Below are 21,635 nucleotides of genomic sequence, written 5' to 3' on the forward strand. Positions count from 1 at the left end.
ATTTAATGAATTGGCCTCCACTGCCTTCTGTGGTAGAGAATTCCACAGGTTCACCACTCTCTGGGTGAAGAAATTCCTCCTCATCTCTGTCCTAAATGGCTTACCTCTTATCCTTAGACTGTGACCCCTGGTTCTGGACTCCCCAGCCATCGGGAACATCCTTCCTGCGTCTAGTCCTGTTAGAATTTTATAAGTTTCAATGAGATCCCCTCTCATTCTTCTAAACTCCAGCGAGTATAAGCCCAATCGACCCAATCTCTCCTCATACGTCATTCCTGCCATCCCAGGTATCAGTCAGGTGAATCTTCGCTGCACTCCCTCCATGGCAAGAACATCCTCCCTTAGATAAGACGATCAAAACTGCACACAGTACTCAAGGTGTGGTCTCACCAAGGCCTTGTACAACTGCAGCAAAACATCCTTGTTCCTGTACTCGAACCCTCTCGCTACGAAGGCCAACATACCATTTGCCGCCTTAACCACCTGTTGTACCTGCATGCTTACCTTCAGCGACTGGTGCACAAGGACACACAGGTCTCATTGCACTTCCCCCTCTCCCAATCTATTGCCGTTCAGATAATAATCTGCCTTCCTGTTTTTGCCACCAAAGTGGATAACCTCGCATTTATCCACATTATACTGCATCTGCCATGCTTCTGCCCAATCACCCAACCTGTCCAAATCATACTGGAGTTTCTCTGCATCCTCCTCACAGCAAACACGCCCACCCAGCTTTGTGTCGTCTGCAAACTTGGAGATATTACATCTAGTTCCCTCGGCTAGATCATTTATATATATATTGTGAATAGCTGGGGTCCTAGCACCGATCCCTGCGGTACACCACTAGTCACTACCTGCCACTTGGAAAAAGACCTGTTTATTCCAACTCTTTGCTTCCTGTCTGCCAACCAGTTCTCTATCCAAGTCAGTACCTTGCCCCCAATCCCATGTGCCTTAACTTTACACGCTAATCTCTTATGCGGGACCTTATCGAAAACCTTCTGAAAGTCCAAATACACCACATCCACTGGTTCTCCCTTATCTATTCTACCAGTTACATCCTCAAAAAAATTCCAGTAGATTAGTCAAGCACGATTTACCTTTTGTAAATCTATGTTGACTTTGTCCGATCCTGTCACTGTTTTCCAAGTGCTCTGCTATTACATCTTTTATAATGGACTCTAGCATTTTCCCCACTGCCAATGTCAGGCTTACTGGTCTATAATTCCCCGTTTTTTCTCTACTACCTTTTTTGAATAGTGGGGTAACATTAGCTAACCTCCAATCCATGGGAACTGTTCCCGAGTCTATCGAATTTTGGAAGCTGACCAGCAATGCATCTACTATTTCTAGGGCCACTTCCTTAAGTACCCTAGGGATTTATCGGTCTTCAATCCCGTCAATTTCCCTAACACCATTTCCCTACAAATACTGATTTCTTTCAGTTCCTCCCTCTCATTAGACCCTATGTTCCCTGACATCTCTGGGAGGTTATTTGTGTCCTCCTTTGTGAAGACAGAACCAAAGTATCTATTTAATTGGTCAACCATTTCTTTGTTCCCCATTATAAATTCCCCTGATTCTGACTGCAAGGGACCAATCTTTTTCTCTTCACATATCTATAAAAGCTTTTACAGTCAGTTTTTATGTTCCCTGCAAGCTTACTCTCATACTCTATTTTCCCCCTCTTAATTAATCCCTTTGTCCTCCTTTGCTGAATCCTAAACTCCCAATCCTCAGGTTTACTGCTTTTTCTGGCCAATTTATATGTCCTCTCCTTGGATCTTACGCTATCCCTAATTTCCCTTGTTAGCCACGGTTGAGTCACCTTTTTTGTTTTATTTTTATGCCAAACAGGGATGAACAAATTCTGTAGTTCATCCATGCGATCTATCCGCCGTCAACCCTTTGAGTAACACTCCCCAATCAATCCTACCTAACTCGCGCCTCATACCATCGTAGTTTCCTTTATTTAAATTCAGGACCCTAGTCTCTGAGTCAACTACTTCACTCTCCATCTTAATGAAGAATTCTGTCATATTATCATCGCTCCGACCCAAGGGGCCTCGCACAAGATTGCTAATTAATCCTTTCTCATTACATAATACCCAGTCTAAGATGGCCTGATCTCTAGTTGGTTCCTCGACATATTGGTCCAGGAAACCATACACTCCAGGAATTCCCCCTCCTCAGTATTGTTACTAATTTGGTTAGCCTAATCTATATTTGGTTGACTAATCTATATGTAGATTAAAGTCACCCATGATAACTGCTGTGCCCTTATTGCACGCGTCTCTAATTTCCCGTTTAATGCCATCCCCAACCTCCGCATTACTGTTTGGGGGTCTGTATACCACTCCCACTAACGTTTTCTGCGCCTTGGTATTTCTCAGTTCTACCCATACAGATTCCACATCATCAGAGCTAATATCCTTCCTTTCAATTGTGTTAATCCCCTCTTTAACCAGCAATGCTACCCCCACCTCCTTTTCCTTTTTGCCTATCTTTCCTGAATATTGAATACCCCTGGATGTTGAGTTCCCAGCCTTGGTCATCCTGGAGCCATGTTTCCGTAATCCCAATCATATCATATCCATTTACCTCTATTTGCGCAGCTAATTCATCCACCTTATTACTGATCTAGCCCTGACATTAGTGGAAGTGCAATTCCTGTTTTCTTTTCTTGGAGCCTAAAAATTAGACCTTTTCCTCAGCAGTACAAAGTTGACCGGATTTAAGATTGGCCCAAAGTTCATTCCACTGCAAATTGGTATAATTCTGTTGCCCGAGATAGCCATTTTGAGTTGGCCAAAGTGGCTATTAATTTTCACCTCCTGTGGCCTTTTTAATAAATTTGCAGTGATTTGGGTTTGGGCAGATAGAGCTGCCAAAGACACACTTCAAATCTCATTTACTATTAAAATATTTCCTCCTGTTCTTCCTTCCTCACTCTCTACTGCTCTTCTGCCCTCCCTCCCTCTCTTCCACCCTGCCTCCTGAAAGCTCTAACCCAATTAGAAGCCAGCAAATATCCTCTTTGTATTTTTAGCTCTATGTATATATTTTTTATTTAAACTACTTTATCTCCTGTGATGTTGCACATGGACAAAAAAAATATTTGGGTTAGCTTTTCCTCTTTAGCACTTGAGTGTAAAGCATCATAATAGAGCCTACCCAATTGTGCATCACTTCATTTAGGTGGCTGGGAAATCAGACGTGCTCCACTATGGAAGCGTGATCCACCTCATCTGCTTTTCCCCTGTGTACTCCTCAGGCAATGCTTTAACCCCAAGTGCAAGAGGAAAATTTGTCACTCTCTTTCCCTGTATCTGTTTTCTCCTGCTCAGTGTTTTGCCTTACTGTCTTTGTTTTTCATTCTTACTGTACCCTTGCTTTTCCCTGGTTCCAGTGGCCATTTTGATCTGAGCCTGTCCAGTTTATACCTCTAATAGGGACTTGCCCCTCCTGGTAAAAATGGCCCAATTATGTATGTGTAGTGGTGGTCTATTTTCTTCCCTTTTTTAAAATTCAATAGTTTAAAATGGGACCAAGCTAAATATCACAGCCACACTCTAGTACACACAAAGTACCAATGAGCAATGGTGGTTCCTTTTTAATATGTAGCCACAAAATGAAAACAATGCTTTGAAAGTTTTGAAATGACATTCACTATGGGGCCATTATAGTACAATGCCAGAATAATCACAGATTCACAAGATGGTGTAATTAGAATTCTGCAATTCTAAAAAAAATAACTTGCTGTTTTTATGTTTTTACAGCAAGTAGGGATTGACAAAGGTGACATTCCTGACCTATCTCAAGTAAGTTTTTTTTTCTATTCCTTTTGTATTAGATTAATTTTCATAACTCGTGTCATAAATGCATACTAACCTAGCATGAAGTCTGTATCTGGTCATGTCTGTTTGTGTTGGGAGCCCAGTGGGTCTTGCAATAAGATCTTAATGGGTAAATTGCTTCTTATCTTGCTGTTTCAGACCCTACTTTCACTTATAATTGCTTGTGATTCTGGCTGATTTACACACGATCTGGACAGCAGGAGCAGTGGCCGATACACTAACTAAATATTTAACTCTCAGATCATATAGGTGATCACAACAATGAAGAGTGCTGTTTCAGCCACAAAGAACAGTACTTGGTTTTGTAAGAGGTAATGACTGACACGTGCTCCTTCTGTTCTCACTTTGAGTTGCAGATTGATCCCTGAGACAGAGAATGAGTTGTGTACAGTGCTTTGCAGTTTCAGCAGTATCAATCGAACAAATTGAATCCCCATTAAAATGTGCCTTCCAGAATTTTCTTTATTTCACCTTAAGAAAATGGTCTACACTTTGACACATGTCGCAATTTAAAGTTTCAATCATTTATCTTGTGGAGCCAATGCAGTCGTATTTTGATCCAGTAACAAAACAATACTTTCTTTTTAAACTACAAGTGCAAGAAAACTGACTGACTGACTGACTGACTGAATTTCTACTTATGTGTGCCTGTATGCTGCATCCATGGACAGAAAATTCCCATCTTTGTAAATTACTGTGGTGGAACAGATAAGTAGGTTTGGTGGCATCCCTATTCCTGAAACATGGTTTTTTTGCAGTATGACAGCTGCCTTTAATGGACTTTACATCAGCATAAAGTGTTCATCTATGGAAACAGTTTACATAATATAAGTCCAAAGCCAATGCTAAAAATTATGGGTAGTCCTGCATGCTTTGTGCTATCTACTTCAGTTGATACTGGAGCAAGGCGATCGTCATCATGTGATTTTAGAAACTTTCAACAGGATTAAAAACTCCTTGGAACCTGTTAATATTGCTGAAAGTACCTTTACAGTATGCAGCAAAATTTACTCCATTTTCACATTGTGGTTTTCAGTTTTTTGAAATAAGCTGTACAAACTAATTGATGTTTATGACAGTGAATTGTCATTGGCACTATTTTGATTCTAGTGTTCTGTACAACAGCATGATTTGTTACTTACATTTCATATATAAAGAGTTCAGTGATTGTCATTTTTTTTAATGATTTGAGTTCTTTGTAGCTAATGGTAAAATTTCACCAAGACCTTTTGACTTGGGTGCATTTAGCTACTTCTTTCATTAAAACTGTTTGATAATAGTGATGGGATGTTTTGAAGGTATGCACGTGTGGATCCAAATGCATCCAATTAGCATGCTTCTGTGCAAGAACTATTTTGTGTATATATGATAGAATGTTCGGATTGAAAACCCAATCTCCTACAAAAATCTGCATGTCTTAAAGTGCAAGTCTGTATTATACTTTTTTGAGTAGGGTTAAAGCCACAATAGATTCTTGCTCTGCAGAATGTCAAGTGCTGCATTTAATATGTAGCTTCACTGTTAAATTTAGGTATAGAAAAAAGTGTTTAAATTAATTTAGATATCTGAAGATGAAAAATGAATGCTAAATTGTGGCATCATCATTCCCAAAACAGTTTTTTAATTGTTGGATGCTGTATATTTATCGCCACCTTACTGTGGCAGTGCCCAAAGTTCTGTAATTACCAAACATTAACTTTCTTTTCAGCTATCAGGATATTATATGTATACCATTTCCGTCATAGATCTGTCAGACTAACTTCCATACATTTTTATTCTGATGATTGGTATGGGGCAATACATCACTACTTAATTTGCTGTTAAAATTGCACTGTTTAAATGTACATTTTGTGTTGATACATAAAAAGAGTGCATGTTGACTTTGTTGACAAAATGTTTGCATAGGTTTAGATTTGTCACTATCGCCTGTAACCAAGAATGTTGTGATTTAACGTATTACTTTGAATAAAATAGAGACTGAATAATTATACAAAACCCACCAAATGGGCCAAAGGGTTTTGAGGTTAAAAGGATTAGAAGTTGACTGTTAAGTAAGTGCACCATGACTGAACCAAGAGGCCATTGAGGTCAAAACTTCAATCCTAATTTGTTACATTAACCAACCTCAGTAACTTCAGGTTTGATGAGAAATAACCAAGCATAAATTCATGCTCCTGATTGCTATCCAGTGACTTCTGAAAATGTATGAACAGTAGAAAAAGACCATCAACTACAGGAAACTTTGTTATATCCAGCACCGACGGGACCGAGCTGTTGCCGATCTATCAAAACTGCCGGACATATCAGCGTTAATGTTGAAGCATACGGAGATTTGCAGCTCCGTATCTGGCAACAAACACTGTTGCTTAGCAACAGCTTCTAAACAGTCAGCCGTACCTTAGAAGTGTCTCTGTAGCTTAGCAACAGCTTCAGAGAGACTTTGCAGAGGCTGACTGTTGGGGAAAAAAAAGCCACACGAGAAGAAAAAAAACCTAACAAAAGGGCTCCTGATTTCTGCCGGTAGATCGAGGTTTCCGAACATACAACCTCCGGATAAACCAAAGTTTCCTGTATGTTGGTCCCACCGTTGAATAGCCTATTGACATTTGCTACGCAGCTCATACACGAAGAGTGACCAGCTGAAGTAAGTTTGCTGCTCTAGAATGTTGGTCCATTGTGATCACCATCTTTAGGAGTGGAGTAGGAGGAGAATATCTGGTGGAGGAGCAATTCTTTAGTTTACCAAAGCCATTTTATTGCGTTTACAAAACTTTTAATTGTTGCTTCTGTTTCCGCTAAATTGTAATGTTCACTAATGTATTTTTCTTTGGGTATGAGCAAGTGTTTTAAGAATAGAGTTGAACTCGGCATAACAAAATTCATAGGATAAAGCACATTCCATTTTTGTGTTGGCCAGATGAGATACCTAGCAAAGACCAAAGAAGGTTCTGCTGGATTTACTGTTCTTGATGAAACGTTTTACAGTTAAATTCTTCACGGTTGGTATCAGCCGCAGCCCAACTAATCTGATCTATCAGCAGTAATATATAGGAGAAATGTGGATGTTTGTTCATTTTCTTATAACAACTCTCTTTGAAAATGCAGGCAATACATCGGAGAATTCTTGCCGACCTTAAAAATTCTGACACTGAAAATTCACCTTTTAAAGACTGTACCATTGATAATCCGGTAACCCTCCATATGTTATCCACTATACCTCTGGTTTGCTGGTCTTTCTGTTAATCGATCCGAGGTTATTGGATTAGATTGCTCAATGGAGTACTTAATCAACTCTGTATTTAGATTGGCTTAGAATCTGATAACTGACTTTATTTAGTCACACCTTTCAAAAATCAACTTGACAACAGCAAGAGCATCTGGTAAATAGCTATGACCCAGTTGCTTGTTTCAGCTTGGTGTTCAGTGCAATCCATATAATTTTCCTTGGAGAATATACCTTTGTAAAAGTGTGTATATACTACTCACCTCCCTGTTCACTATGCTTCCAAGTTTGGTGTCATCTGCAAATTTTGAAATTGTGCCCTGTACACACAAGTCCAAGTCATTAATATATATTGAGACAATCAGTGGTCCTAGTACCGACCCCTGGAGAACACCACTGAATACCTTCCTCCAGTCTGATAAACAACCGTTCACCACTATTCTGTTTCCTGTCACTTAGCCAATTTCATATCCATGCTGCCACTGTCCCTTTTATTCCATGGGCTTCAACTTTGCTGGCAAGCCTACTATGTGGCACTTTATCAAACACCTTTTGGAAGTCCATGTACACCACATCAACCGCATTGCCCTCATCAACCCTTTCTGTTACCTCATTAACTAACTTGATTGAGTTTTTTGAACAGGATTTGCCATTAACAAATCCATGCTGACTTTCCTTAATAAATCCACGCTTGTCCAAGTGACCTATTAATTTTGTCCCGGTTTATCATTTCTAAAAGCTTCCCCACTGCTGAGGTTAAACTGACTGGCCTGTAGTTGCTGGGTTTATCGTTGCACCCTTTGTTGAAAAAGGATGTAACATTTGCAATTCACCAGCCCTCAGGCACCAGCCCCGTATCCAAGGAGGATTGGCAGATTATGGCCAGTACTTCCGCAATTTCCACCTTTACTTCCCTCGGCATCCTAGGATGCATCCCATCCAGTCTGGTGACTAGTCTACTTTAAGTACAGCCAGCCTTTCTAGTACAGTACCTCCTCTATCAATTTTTATCCCATCCAATATCTCAACTACCTCCTTTTTCACTCTGATTTTAACAGCATCTTCTTCCTTGGTAAACACAAATGCAAAGTACTCATTTAGTACCTCAGCCATGCCTTCTGCCTCCATGCGTAGGTCTCCATTTTGGTCCCTAATCTGACCCACCCCTCCTCTTACTACCCGTTTACTATTTATATGCCTATAGAAGACTTTTGAATATTTTTCCTTTTGCTTAGCGACGATTGTGTTGGGTCGAATTCTTTGTGTTACCCTGTCACTGTCCTGGGGCTGGTTATTGTTAGTATTGTTATTAGTTACTTTATTGAGTCCCAGGACTAGTTGACTGAGGGTATTCTTCTTTATGGTCAGCTCTTGGGATTTCAGGGCGTCGTAGTGATAGCATTGGGGGTTGCTCATTTGTAGGTGATTCCAAAATTTGGTGGCTCTTTTTTGGACAGTGATTATTAATGGGTATTGGCCTAGTTCCGCCCTGCATGCGTTGTTTACTGTTTTCCTTTGAGTCCGGAGGATACTTTTACAGAATTCCGCATGTAGGATCTCAATTGGGTGTTTGTCCCATTTTGCAAAATCTTGTTGTGTTAGTGGTCCCCAGACCTCACTGCCATAGAGTGCAATTGGTTCAATTACTGATTTGAAAATTTTGAGCCAAATGCTAATTGGGATTTCTATTTGGATTGATTTTTTGATGGCATAGAAAGCCCTTCTTGCTTTCTCTTTCAGTTCATTCACAGCCAGTTTGAAGTTTCCCGTAGAACTGATTTTTAAGCCCAAGTATGTGTAGTGAGTGGTTTGTTCAATTTTGGTTGTTCCTACTGTGAAATTTATTGTGGGTCCATGTTGTTTGGATCTTTGCTGGAACACAAGGACTTTGGTTTTTTGGGGATTTATTGTCAGGGCCCAAGTCTGGCAGTACGACTCCAGCAGGTCCAGGTTCTGCTGTAGACCCTCCTTAGTTGGTGACAGCAGAACCAGGTCGTCGGCATAGAGGAGGAATTTAACCTTGGATTCATATAGGGTGAGGCCGGGTGCTGTAGATTGTTCAAGTAGTTTTGCCAATCCATTAATGTAAATATTAAAGAGTGTCGGTGAGATTGGCGAGCCCTGCGTCACCCCCCGCCCCTGTGGGAAGTATTTTGTTTGTTTGTCTCCAATTTTAACTGCACATTTATTGTTTGTATACATTGATTTAATTACATCATATGTTTTCCCTCCTACCCCGCTTTCGATAAGTTTCAGGAATAAACCGTCATGCCAGATGGAGTCGAAAGCCTTCTGGAAATCTACAAAGCATGCGTAGATTTTGCTTTTGTTATGGTGAACGTGTTTGTCAATTAGGGTCTGTAGGGTGAAGATATGATCGGATGTTCTATAGTTTGGCAGGAATCCAATTTGGCTTTTACTCAAGACATTGTGCTCTTCAAGGAAGTTTATAAGTCTTTTGTTTATGATGCTACAGAATACCTTCCCCAGGTTACTGTTTACACAGATGCCTCGATAGTTGTTTGGGTCGATTTTGTCCCCACTTTTGTATATGGGTGTTATGAGTCCTTTGTTCCAGATGTCAGGGAAATAACCGACACTCAGAACCAAGTTGAAGAGTTTTAGGATAGCCAGTTTCAGTTTGTCGTCTGCGTGTTTAATCATCTCGTTTAGTATGCCGTCTGTCCCGCAAGCTTTTCCTGGTCGCAGGTCCTTGAGTTTTTCAAGAAGTTCTTTTTCTGTTATTATGGCGTCTAGCGGGTTTTGGTTATCTTTTATGGCCATTTCAAGCTTTTCAAGTTTTTTGCGTATTTGGTGTTGCTCTGGTCCTAGTGTGTTTTTCTGGTATAATTTTTCAAAGTGGTTTACCCATGTGTCCCCATTTTGAATGGACAAATCGTCGTGTTGTTTTTTGTGTAGTGTTTTCAAGTTGTCCCAGAAACAATTCGACTCAATGGATTCCTCCATGGAGCTGAGTGTATTCTTAATAAATTGCTCTTTTTTGGTCCTGAGTGTGTTTCTGTATTGTGTTAGCGTCTGACAATAAGTAAGGCGTAATTCCTCGTTTTCTGGATGTCTGTGTTTTTGGTTTGATAGTTTTCTAAGTTTTTTCCTCATGTTATGGCAATCATGGTCAAACCATTTTTCATAGTTTTTTGTTTTGGGTTTGTTCTTGCGAGCTTTCAAGTTTGCATTTGTTGCCAAATTATCAAAAATATTGTTTAGTTTACTAACTGCCCGGTTTACGCCTTCTTTATTGTGAGTGTATATGTTATCCAGAAAGGTGTCTAAGAGAGCTTGAGTTGATGTATTGCTAATTGTTTTCTGGTATTTTTCCGTGTCGTTTTTGGCCCATCTGTACGATTTTTTGGTGTTGTACAGTTTACTGGGTTGTGTTTCTATGTTGTTTGTTTCTGTCTTTTTGAGAAACATAGTAATTTGACTGTGATCTGACAGTGTTGTTTGTGGTTTGACTGTGAATGCTCTGAAAGAGGATGGGTCCAAGTCTGTAATCATATAGTCTACTGTGCTGCAGCCAAGAGGTGAGCAGTAGGTCGATCTTCCTAGGAGGTCTCCTATGAACCTACCATTGACAATGTACAGACCCAGGTTTCGACAGAGCTGTAGTAGCTGTTTACCGTTGGTATTTGAATGCTTGTCGCAGTTATGCCTGTATGGAAGGGAAGGGATGTCAAAGTGGTTATTCCCGAATACGTAATTGTTTCCCTGATTATTGGTGAAGTCTGGTTCTTCGCCCGTTCTTGAATTGAGGTCCCCACAGATCAACACGTTCCCCTGGGCCTGGTATTGGATAATTTCCCCCTCCATGTTGGAGAAGGTGTCCTCTTTGTAGTACGGGGAATCGATTGGAGGGATATAAAGTGCGCAAATGTAAACATCTTGGGTGTTTGAGATAATCTCCCTCTCAAGTTTGAGCCACATATGGTTTTCGCCCTTTTTTATAAATTTGATGTAATTCTTAAGTTCTGTTTTAAACCAGATCAGTATGCCTCCGGAGTCTCTGCCTTGGGTTACACTTGGTAATTTATTGGAGGGGACCACTAGCTCAGTGTACCCTTGGGGACAGCCGGTGTGTCCTTTTCCTTTATACCAAGTTTCCTGTAAAATGATAATATCTAGATCTTTAGTTTCCTCTATGAACTCTGGGGTCCTACTCTTCACTTCTCGCAGTGAAGAGCGTAGACCTTGGATATTCCAGGTCGAAATATATAAGGATTTCATGTTAAGTTTTATCTTTTTCTATGATAGGTTAAAGAGTGGTACGTGTTTGTCGTGTCTAAGTGTGGGGAAAAAAAAGATCACCCCAGTTGTCTACAAAAGTTAATACAATTTGGTTACAGTTCTTTCTATTAATTAGTCCTTGATCCATAAGGCGGAAGTAGATGCTGCTGCACATCTGCTTATTGTCTCTTAATGGATTGTTTCTGTCTGAGGTATTGCGTACGTCCTGTGCATCTCTCCCTCTGTCTGGCTGGTAGCGGTCCTATTCCCCTGTGGGACAGGAGTGGTGCAGGTCTGATAATGTTGTTTTGCATGGGGATCCTCTCCGGTCTCGGTTGGTGTGGTGGTGGTCTTTGTAGTGTTCCTGATATGTACCCCGCTGATCTCTGGTGGTCGGGGGGGGGTCCTCTTGGAGTCTGGGTATGGACCCGGTTAAAAGCGACGTCCTTCAGGGCTTTAGCAAAGATCGATATTTTTTGCCTTTGGATGTGGACGTGGTCGTAAAGACATTCTTCATCGAGGGTGGGGTGTTGGGCCAGGTGTACGTTGTGGTTTGATTCGCATTCTGTTGCTATGCTGGCATTTATCTCATGAATTGTGTTGTTGTTGAAGTCTGTTCTCGGCAATATTGTGGAAACAGTGATTGGAAATGTACTGCTTGCCTTCCTAATCATTGCTCTGAGCGATGTTGCTACCTCTTTCTGTTTGGCCTTTAGGTCATTTGTGCCCGTGTGTATTATTATGTGTTGGGGGGAGCCTAATCTGGCTTTGGTCAGCCATCCCATGGCTCTGTCTGTTGTTGGGCACCAAATCTTTTCTACTTTACTTCTAGGGAAGAGCTTTTTCTCCCATAGAAATTTCCCATTTGAGTCTATGAGTATTACGACGTCAGCCTTGTTTGTGTTTACTGTCTGGTGGCTTTCGCCTGGACTCATAGTGTGTGTGCTGGGCTGGGGTGTCTGGTGTGTGCGTACCTCTTGTGAGCGGCTCGCTTGTGGTTCCATGGTGGTGGGGGAAGATTGCGAGTCAGCATGCTGGTCGGTCTGTGTGGCACCCCTTGTATTGTGTGTCTGTTGCTTTTGTTCCGTGTGGGAGTGCAGCCGTTCCGTCCGGCTCTGTCTTGTCTTATCTCTAGTCTCTGGTTGCTGGTCTAATGGTGTTTTCTCTCCTCTATGGCTCTCTTCTTTTTCCTGCAGCTCTTTCACCTGATTCTTAAGTAGATTCACCTGGTTATCAAGTCTATTCAGCTCTATCTTGTGTCTCTCCCTCTCCTGCTTTTGTTTGTCATTCAATTTGAGGACCTCCTCTCTAAGTTTAACCATCTCTATCTCTAATTGATAAAATTTATCTTTTGGTTGTATCTGGCTGTGTGATCCCGGGGTATGTGTCTGGTCGGCCCTGGAAGGCTCACTCACTTCCTGGCTAAGCTGGTCGGCCCTGGAAGGCTCACTCACTTCCTGGCTATGCTGCTCTTCTCTTGGTGGGCTGGGAATGGTAGGGGAACTATGTGTGGCTTCCTCCGTGGTAGTTATGCTGGGGTTTGTCAGTTGTATCGTGTGGCTGTGGTTCCCCGGGGTTAGTGTCTGGTTTGAACTGTGTGGCTCGTTCATCCCTTGACCATGCAGATTTTCTCCTGGTAAGTTGTCAATGTTGGGGGGAGTGCGGGCCACTCTGGGGCTGTTCATTCCCCTCGTAGTTGATCTTTTCAGTGTCCTGAAGGCCGTTGCAAATTTGTCGAGGTTGCCTTGCACTAATATTGTTCCGGTATTGTACGCGTTGACAGTCGTGATTGAACTGTCTCCTGGTGTGTTAATTTTCATTATGGACCCATTTGCGGTATTTTTTAGCTTAATAGTGTGATTTTATTGCTCTGATCCAAGCCGCTGGCTGATCTGAGTAGAATATGAGGTTACTTTTTGTCCCATTGTTGTAACAGTCAGTAAAGAGAGTTTCTGGTTTTTCTCTCATCTGAGCATGCTTGATCGTTTTTATAGCTTTTTTTGTGGTGTTGGGGGGAATCTGGAAGCGGGGCTGTTGTGGATCTTCTGATTCGCTCATTTTTGGTAAAGTATTGTTGATCTTAGAATAAGCTTTTCTGGGGCCCCGGGTTTGGTGTTACCCTCTCCCTGTTCGCGAACTTTCCCGGTCCCCCTCTCCGACCCCGTGGTCCCTGGGCCTCGGCTCCTGGGTTCACCCTTCTCAGGTCTGAGTCTGTGAGCCACTGTTTCCCGGTGCCTTCGGGCTGTTCCCCTCCCCCTCAGAGGTCTCTGGGCCTCTGTTTCGGCCTGGCTCCTCGGGCCTTTCCCTGGGCCTCCCTCCCTGGGCCCTGTACTCACGGTCTTGGTTGCGAGCCTTCTGGTTGCTCTCCTTCTCCTCAGAGGTCTCTGTGCCTGCTGGCCTGGCTCCTCGGGCCTTTCCCGTGCTGGATTGTTGGGCTGTGGCCCGAGTCCCCTCGGCTGTGCTGATTGCTGGATTTCCGGGCTGCGTTCCGAATCTCCTCGGCTGTGCCGATTTCTGCGATGCGGCCCGAGTCCTCTCCGCTGTGCCGATTGCCGGGCTGCGTTCCGGATCTCCTCGGCTGTGCCGATTTCTGGGATGCGGCCCGAGTCCTCTCCGCTGTGCCCGTTGCCGGGCTGCGTTCCGATTTCTGGGATGCGGCCCGAGTCCCCTCGGCTGTGCCGGTTGCTGGACCGCTGGGCTGCGGCCCGAGTCACCTCGCCTCCTCGAACTCGGTCCCGATGCCGCCGACTCAACCACCGCTGCTGAAGCCCCGTGTGGCTGCCGTTCACTGGTTTGTGTAGTTCTTCTCTTGTTTCTTTTTTTTTTTGCTTTGGCTTTTTTTTTCCCTCTATTTTCCTCTGGGTTTTTTTTTTTCTTTGGTAGTCTTTCTGGCGGTCTTTTCCTTCTCTACTTTGTCTAGACTAATCTAAACTTAAACTAACCTAAACTAAACTAACTTAACTAGAATTAAATTTAATTTTAAAACCTTTTTAAAAATTGAAATGAAATGAAACTTTTTTTCCCCACTTTAGACACTAAAAACACTAAAATCTCAGCAGCCCATCTTCAGCATGTGTATTCACTCCGTCTGCAATTCTCTCTCCCCCCCCTCTCTATCCCCCCCCCTCTATCCCCCCCTCTCTATCCCCCCCTCTCTATCCCCCCCTCTCTATCCCCCCCTCTCTATCCCCCCCTCTCTATCCCCCCCTCTCTATCCCCCCCTCTCTATCCCCCCCTCTCTATCCCCCCCTCTCTATCCCCCCCTCTCTATCCCCCCCTCTCTATCCCCCCCTCTCTATCCCCCCCTCTCTATCCCCCCCTCTCTATCCCCCCCTCTCTATCCCCCCCTCTCTACCCCCCCCTCTCTACCCCCCCCTCTCTACCCCCCTCTCTACCCCCCCTCTCTACCCCCCCTCTCTACCCCCCCTCTCTACCCCCCCTCTCTACCCCCCCTCTCTACCCCCCCTCTCTATCCCCCCCTCTCTATCCCCCCCTCTCTATCCCCCCCTCTCTATCCCCCCTCTCTATCCCCCCTCTCTATCCCCCCCTCTCTATCCCCCCCTCTCTATCCCCCCCTCTCTATCCCCCCCTCTCTATCCCCCCCCTCTCTATCCCCCCCTCTCTATCCCCCCCTCTCTATCCCCCCCTCTCTATCCCCCCCTTTCTATCCCCCCTCTCTATCCCCCCTCTCTATCCCCCCTCTCTATCCCCCCTCTCTATCCCCCCTCTCTATCCCCCCCTCTCTCTTCCCCCCTCTCTCTCTTCCCCCCTCTCTCTCTTCCCCCCTCTCTATCCCCCCTCTCTATCCCCCCTCTCTCTTCCCCCCTCTCTCTTCCCCCCTCTCTCTTCCCCCCTCTCTCTTCCCCCCTCTCTCTTCCCCCCTCTCTCTTCCCCCCCTCTCTCTTCCCCCCCTCTCTCTTCCCCCCCCTCTCTCTTCCCCCTCTCTCTTCCCCCCCTCTCTCTTCCCCCCCTCTCTCTTCCCCCCTCTCTCTCTTCCCCCCTCTCTCTCTTCCCCACTCTCTCTCTTTCCCCCTCTCTCTCTTTCCCCCCTCTCTCTCTTTCCCCCCTCTCTCTCTTCCCCCCTCTCTCTCTTCCCCCCCCCTCTCTCTTCCCCCCCCTCTCTCTTCCCCCCTCTCTCTCTTCCCCCCTCTCTCTCTTCCCCCCTCTCTCTCTTCCCCCCCTCTCTCCCTTCCCCCCTCTCTCTCTTCCCCCCCTCTCTCTCTTCCCCCCCTCTCTCTCTTCCCCCCCTCTCTCTCTTCCCCCCCTCTCTCTCTTCCCCCCTCTCTCTCTTCCCCCCTCTCTCTCTTCCCCCCTCTCTCTCTTCCCCCCTCTCTCTTCCCCCCCTCTCTTCCCCCCTCTCTCTTCCCCCCCTCTCTCTTCCCCCCCCCTCTCTCTTCCCCCCCCTCTCTCTTCCCCCCCTCTCTCTTCCCCCCCTCTCTCTTCCCCCCCTCTCTCTTCCCCCCCTCTCTCTCTTCCCCCCTCTCTCTCTTCCCCCCTCTCTCTCTTTCCCCACTCTCTCTCTTTCCCCCCCTCTCTCTTTCCCCCCTCTCTCTCTTCCCCCCCTCTCTCTCTTCCCCCCCTCTCTCTCTTCCCCCCCTCTCTCTCTCTCTTCCCCCCCTCTCTCACCTCCCCCCCCCCCCCAGTCACCTTCCCCCCCCTCTCTCTCTTTCCCCCCCCCCTCTCTCTCTTTCCCCCCCCCTCTCTCTCTTTCCCCCCCCCTTGGCCTTCCCTCTCCTTCCCCCGCTCTCTTTCCCCTTCAGTTTTTAAAAAAAAACAAGCAGTCTCATTTTGAAGCCGACTGATTAGCACTGACCTTTTCTGTCAAAGTACATGAGATCATCACTTACACGAGAGATTCTAATTTCTAACACCTATGAGACAGGGGGGAGATACTGAGAAATTTCATTTTTTAAGTTTAATTTTGAAGTAATTAAATCCATTTTGATGGGAATGGATAGGAAGGAAGGGGAACTTAGTGCAAGTGGGTAAAATTGTTGGTGATTTATGGGTGAAGTGAGTGCCAGTGGAGCAAAAGGGAAGACCGGACACAAGTGGCCAGTTCAAAGCAAAAGTTTTGGAGGTAGTGAAGGCGTGGACGGAAGGGGTAATGTGAAGGTGTAGGGGGCTCTGATGGGAGCAAAAAGATGAAGTTAACGAATAATTGGGGGAGGGGGGTGGAAAAGGAGCCACTAGGCCAGACTTTTTTCCACAACCCTCGCCAAAAAGACAACTTTTAGCTATTGGTGGCTCCTCTCTCCACCACACTATGTTCATACCCTCCACTACCACCCAGCCAAAAAGAAAGAGAGAGGCAGAGAAGCAGAAGGTGATAGGTGTGGTGATAGTTACCCTCCGCCCCGGTAGGGGGCGAGGGAGAGTAAACAGAGAAAGGAAAGGAATAAAGAAGCCTCGTGTTGATGGCTGAAGGAATACATCCCGTGTCCGTGTGTTGAGCACATTACATGGTGACAGAAGTGGCAAGTACCCGAAATACCCATGTTAAAGACTGTCCGCGTCAATGGAACTAACTTTCTTGGTGAAACCAGTCAGCTCCCGGTGAGTGAAAGTTTACGATACGGGTGTAGCATAGTAGCTAGTTGAGCCAGGACGGAGATAAACAAGAGAGACTGAGGAAAAAAAAGTGTACTTACCCCACGTTGCTTACTATCATGGCCACTCAAAGTCCTGCATTCTTTCAGATTTCTCCCCCCTCCGAATTTGATTTTACACGGCCGGAAGAGTGGCCGTTGTGGCTCAGCAGATTTGAACACTTCAGACAGGCTTCAGGCCTTGATAAACAGTCACAGGAAAAACAGGTCAACACGCTATTATATTCCATGGGAGCGGAGGCTGAAGCGATCGTCCGGTGCAGGAATATTACGCCTGATCAACTGAAAAGCTATGACACAGTTAAAACGGAGTTGTCTAATCATTTCATCCCGCGGAGGAATTTGATATTCGAACGCGCAAGATTCCATAGGCGCGTGCAGGAGAGAGGGGAATCGGGTGATAGCTTCATCAAAGCGCTAAATGAGCTCATAGAACACTGTGAATATGGAGCTATGCGGGATGAACTAATTCATGACAGATTGGTTGTTGCACTAAGGGATCTTAAACTCTCTGAAAAATTACAGTTGGATCCAGACCTCACAGTTGACAAAGCAAAAACACAGGTTTTCCAAAGTGAAGCAATAAAGAAACAGCAATCAATGCTTCAGAAAGATAGTAATGAGGAGGAGAAGTCCATTGAAACCATAAGTGCCCCCCGACAATCAGCCCCCCAAAAACATTTTTCTACCAAATCAAGACAAACTGACTCGCATGAATATGTACAGCGGCCTCGCACTGGAACTCAAACTGGAACACATTTCCAACCACAAAAGCGGAGTTGCAGATGGTGTGGCCGGAGTACACACAATAGACAAATCTGTCCAGCCAAAGATGTTAGCTGCAGGAATTGCCAGAAAAAGGGACATTTTGCTGCAGTTTGCCGATCCACACCTGCGGTTGCTGAAATATCAGAGGACGACAACAATGAGATAGCGTTCCTGGGGTCAATTGGAGATGGGCAGGACCAGCCGTGGACCATCGCCCTAAGCCTGTGTAGTCACATGACTGAATTCAAAATCGATACAGGGGCTGATGTCACTGTCATCCCGGAGTGCCTCTACAACGACCTAGGTCAAGAGGCTCTTCAGAGCACCACTAAGATTCTTCAGGGGCCTGGTCAAGTCCCGTTGAATGTCAGAGGAAAATTTTCAGCTACCCTGACCCGTGGTCCATGGTCTACAAAACAGGACGTGTATGTGGTACGCGGTCTACGAACAGCGCTCCTCGGTCGCCCCGCCATCATTTCCCTGCGTTTGGTGTCCAGGTTGGACCCACAAGTAGCAGAGACAGTATCTACGGACCTCGAGCGGGAGGTCAGACAGCGGTTCCCCAGACTGTTTCAAGGCATTGGGCGACTGCAAGAGGAGTATCACATTCGCCTCAAGCTGGATGCTAAACCTTTTGCTCTCTCTACACCCCGATGTGTCTCGCTCCCCCTTAGGTCCAAAGTTAAGGAGGAACTCACCCACATGAAGCAACTGGGGATAATTGCAAGAGTTGAGGAACCCACAGCCTGGTGCTCCGGAATGGTTGTAGTCCCAAAACCCAACGAAAAAATCAGAATCTGCGTAGACCTAACAAAACTCAATGAAAGTGTCTGTGGAGAGCTGCATCTCTTACCCTGCGTAGAGCACACTCTGGGGCAGCTGAAAGATGCAAAGGTTTTTACAAAGCTTGACGCTCAATCTGGTTTCTGGCAAATACCCTTGTCATAGCAGTCAAAACGCCTCACCACGTTCATCACGCCATTCGGACGTTACTGTTTCCACAGACTGCCCTTTGGAATATCCTCCGCCCCTGAGCATTTCCAGCGCCGCATGTCCCGCCTCCTTGAGGGACTTGATGGTGTCTTATGCCAAATGGATGATGTGTTGGTGTTTGGCGCAACCCAAGAACAGCACTATCAGCGACTTTTTGCAATTCTCCGTAAACTACAGCAAGCTGGACTTACTCTTAACTCCAAATGTGAATTCGCCAAAATGCAGGTGAAATTTCTCGGCCAGGTTATCGATGGGACCGGTGTCAGAGCAGATCCTGACAAAGTCAAGGCCCTCGCACACATGGCCGTGCCAAGGAATGTATCTGAAATACGCCGCTTCATGGGCTTGGTCAATCACTTGGGCAAATACATACCCCATCCAGCTGATAAAACCAAGCCACTCCGGGATCTCCTCAACAGGCAGACCTCATGGTATTGGGGACCCCAGCAGTCCCAAGCTTTCACTGAGATAAAGACGGAGCTAACCACCCCGCCAGGCCTTGCACTGTATGACCCCAATGCACTCACTAAAGTGTCAGCTGATGCCTCATCGTTTGGCTTGGGTGCAGTCCTTTTACAAAAGAGACCTGACGCTGACTGGCCTATGCTTCACGAGCCCTTTCAAAAACCGAGCAGCACTATGCGCAGATTGAAAAAGAGGCTCTGGCCATTACATGGGCGTGTGAGCGCTATAGAGACTTCCTAATAAGCATGACATTCCAGGTCGAAACAGATCACAAGCCCCTCCTTACACTATTGGGATCTAAAAACCTGGACGAGTTGTCCCCCCCCCCCCCCCCCCCGCATTCAGCGCTTTCGGATGCGACTCATGCACTTTCACTTCACTATATCACATGTGCCAGGGAAGAGCCTAGCAACTGCTGACATCCTCTCCAGGGCTCCCTACCAGCCGCCGGTGGATGATTCCCCTGAGGTGCAGTGCATAGAGAATTATGTACACTCAATACTCACTGCACTGCCCATTACCGAGAAACGCCTGGCTGCACTTCGTCAAGAACAGGAAACGTGACTTTGCCACGTCTTCGCATACTGCCGTGAGGGCTGGCCAGATCATGCGAAACTTGACAACGCTCTTAGACCTTACGCGGTCGTTTCAGGTGACCTCACTATTGCACAAGGATTGCTGCTACAAGGGTGCCGGTTGGTCGTTCCAGCATCAATGCAGAAAGACATTCTGGACAAACTGCATGATGGCCATCAAGGGATCACAAAATGCAGAGCACGAGCCAGGTGTTCTGTCTGGTGGCCTGGATTAAGCAGTTAACTACAACATAAAGTACAACAATGCCCAAGCTGCGCCCAAATGAGACAACAACCACCAGAGCCATTGATTCCAGATGACACCCCTGAGGGTCCGTGGCAGAAGGTTGGGGCTGATCTATTTCATTTGGATAACTCAACTTACCTGGTAATGTTTGACTACTTCTCTAAGTTCATTGAAGTTATCAAGCTCCTCTCCACCACCTCACATGCAGTCGTTGAATGTACGAAATCCTGCTTTGCCTGCCATGGGGTCCCCCTGTTGGTCCGAACAGATAATGGCCCCCAATTTGCCTCGGACACCTTTCGCTCATTTGCCGACAGCTGGGACTTCACCCATGTCACATCCAGTCCTCTGTATCCTCAAAGCAATGGGGCTGCCGAGCGCGCTGTCCAGACAGCCAAACAGCTTTTTTAAAAAGTCACCTGACCCGTACCGGGCACTCCTTGCATACTGCTCCACACCTCTTTCTAGCGGATTCAGCCCTGCTGAGTTGCTACAAGGCAGAAAACTTCGTACAACCGTGCCAACTCTGCCATCACTCCTGACCCCAGGCTGGCCCGACCTCCAGAATTTTACAGACAAGGACAAACAATCTAAACTAAGACAACAGGCCAACTTTAACAGTTGCCACAGAGCTAAGCCCTTGTGTCCACTCCTTCCAGGTGACTATGTGTGGATACGTGACTCCCGCAAAAGAGACATTGTGCAAGGACAGGCCAACACCCCAAGATCGTATCTGGTTGATATCCAGGGCCAGATTGTTCGCAGGAACCGCAGACACCTCGCACTTACCCAGCAGCCCCCAGACGCTGCTGATGAACCTTCCATTCCCGATGACTACAATGGGGATGCGGGTCCTGGAACTCCTCCACCCACAGAGGATACCCCACCTCCATCGGGTTCCAGACGATACCCTGAAAGGGTCCGCAATCGTCCTTCATACCTCCAGGACTTTGCAACATGAATAGCTTAAGAACCAAGACACCTCATTGGGTCAGAATAATACCCGAGGTACTTGGTGGAGGGTTCAGGCAGTCATCTTGTCCCTCCAAGCTTACTCTGCTTGCATTATTCGTGTTTTTCTAAAAAAAAAGAGATACATTGTGCATTAGAGATGTTATGAAGCACAGTTTAAAAAAAAAGTAATGATTTGAAAAAAGGTCATTTGAAATGTTAATAGTAAAGGAATAGTATTCAAAGTCTGTTTAGAAAGGGAGATGTGGTGATAGTTACCCTCTGCCCCAGTAGGGGGTGAGGGAGAGTAAACAGAGAAAGGAAAGGAATAAAGAAGCCTCGTGTTGATGGCTGAAGGAATACATCCCGTGTCCGTGTGTTGAGCACATTACAATAGGGAAGCAAAAAGGGGGGTTATGGGGTGAGATGCAGAAAAGAGATGGTGACTGAGAGAGCAACAGCTACATGAAGACGAGACAAATAAGAAAGAGGCCATAATTTTCAGCTTGGTGTACAATGCCATAGGAGATCAAATAGTTTAATATAAATCCAGCATATCGCATGAATTTCTTGTCCATTTCACAATGTGTTTCTTGTGTCAATCTTGCATGTTACAACTCTTGCTTTCTCTGTGTTTTTGTGCATTTTTCATGTTTGTCTGTTTTGCCATTGTTCCACATGCTGATTCAGAGCCATTACATTTTT

General features: G+C 45.5%; 1 protein-coding gene across 26 annotated transcripts in view; it reads left to right on the forward strand.

The window, feature by feature from the left end:
- The window catches only part of snap91a (synaptosome associated protein 91a), a 312,251-nt gene that overhangs the window by 191,660 nt on the left and 98,956 nt on the right, over positions 1–21,635 (forward strand). For 18 of the 26 annotated variants that reach the window (XR_015079572.1, XM_085997458.1, XM_085997467.1 and 15 more), the window contains 2 exons: positions 3,780–3,821; positions 6,963–7,046. Coding sequence is in view for 25 of the 26 variants with exons in the window: in XM_085997458.1 (XP_085853584.1) it covers positions 3,780–3,821; positions 6,963–7,046 (126 nt within the window). In the remaining variant the exon portion in view is untranslated. The remainder of the gene's footprint in view (positions 1–3,779; positions 3,822–6,962; positions 7,047–21,635) is intronic. The other 8 variants (XM_085997469.1, XM_085997476.1, XM_085997479.1 and 5 more) reach the window with 1 other exon arrangement.

The sequence above is a fragment of the Somniosus microcephalus genome, chromosome 9 (genome assembly GCF_052327205.1).
Source record: "Somniosus microcephalus isolate GS21.2 chromosome 9, FLI_Smic_1.0, whole genome shotgun sequence".
In the NCBI taxonomy this organism is placed as follows: domain Eukaryota; kingdom Metazoa; phylum Chordata; class Chondrichthyes; order Squaliformes; family Somniosidae; genus Somniosus; species Somniosus microcephalus.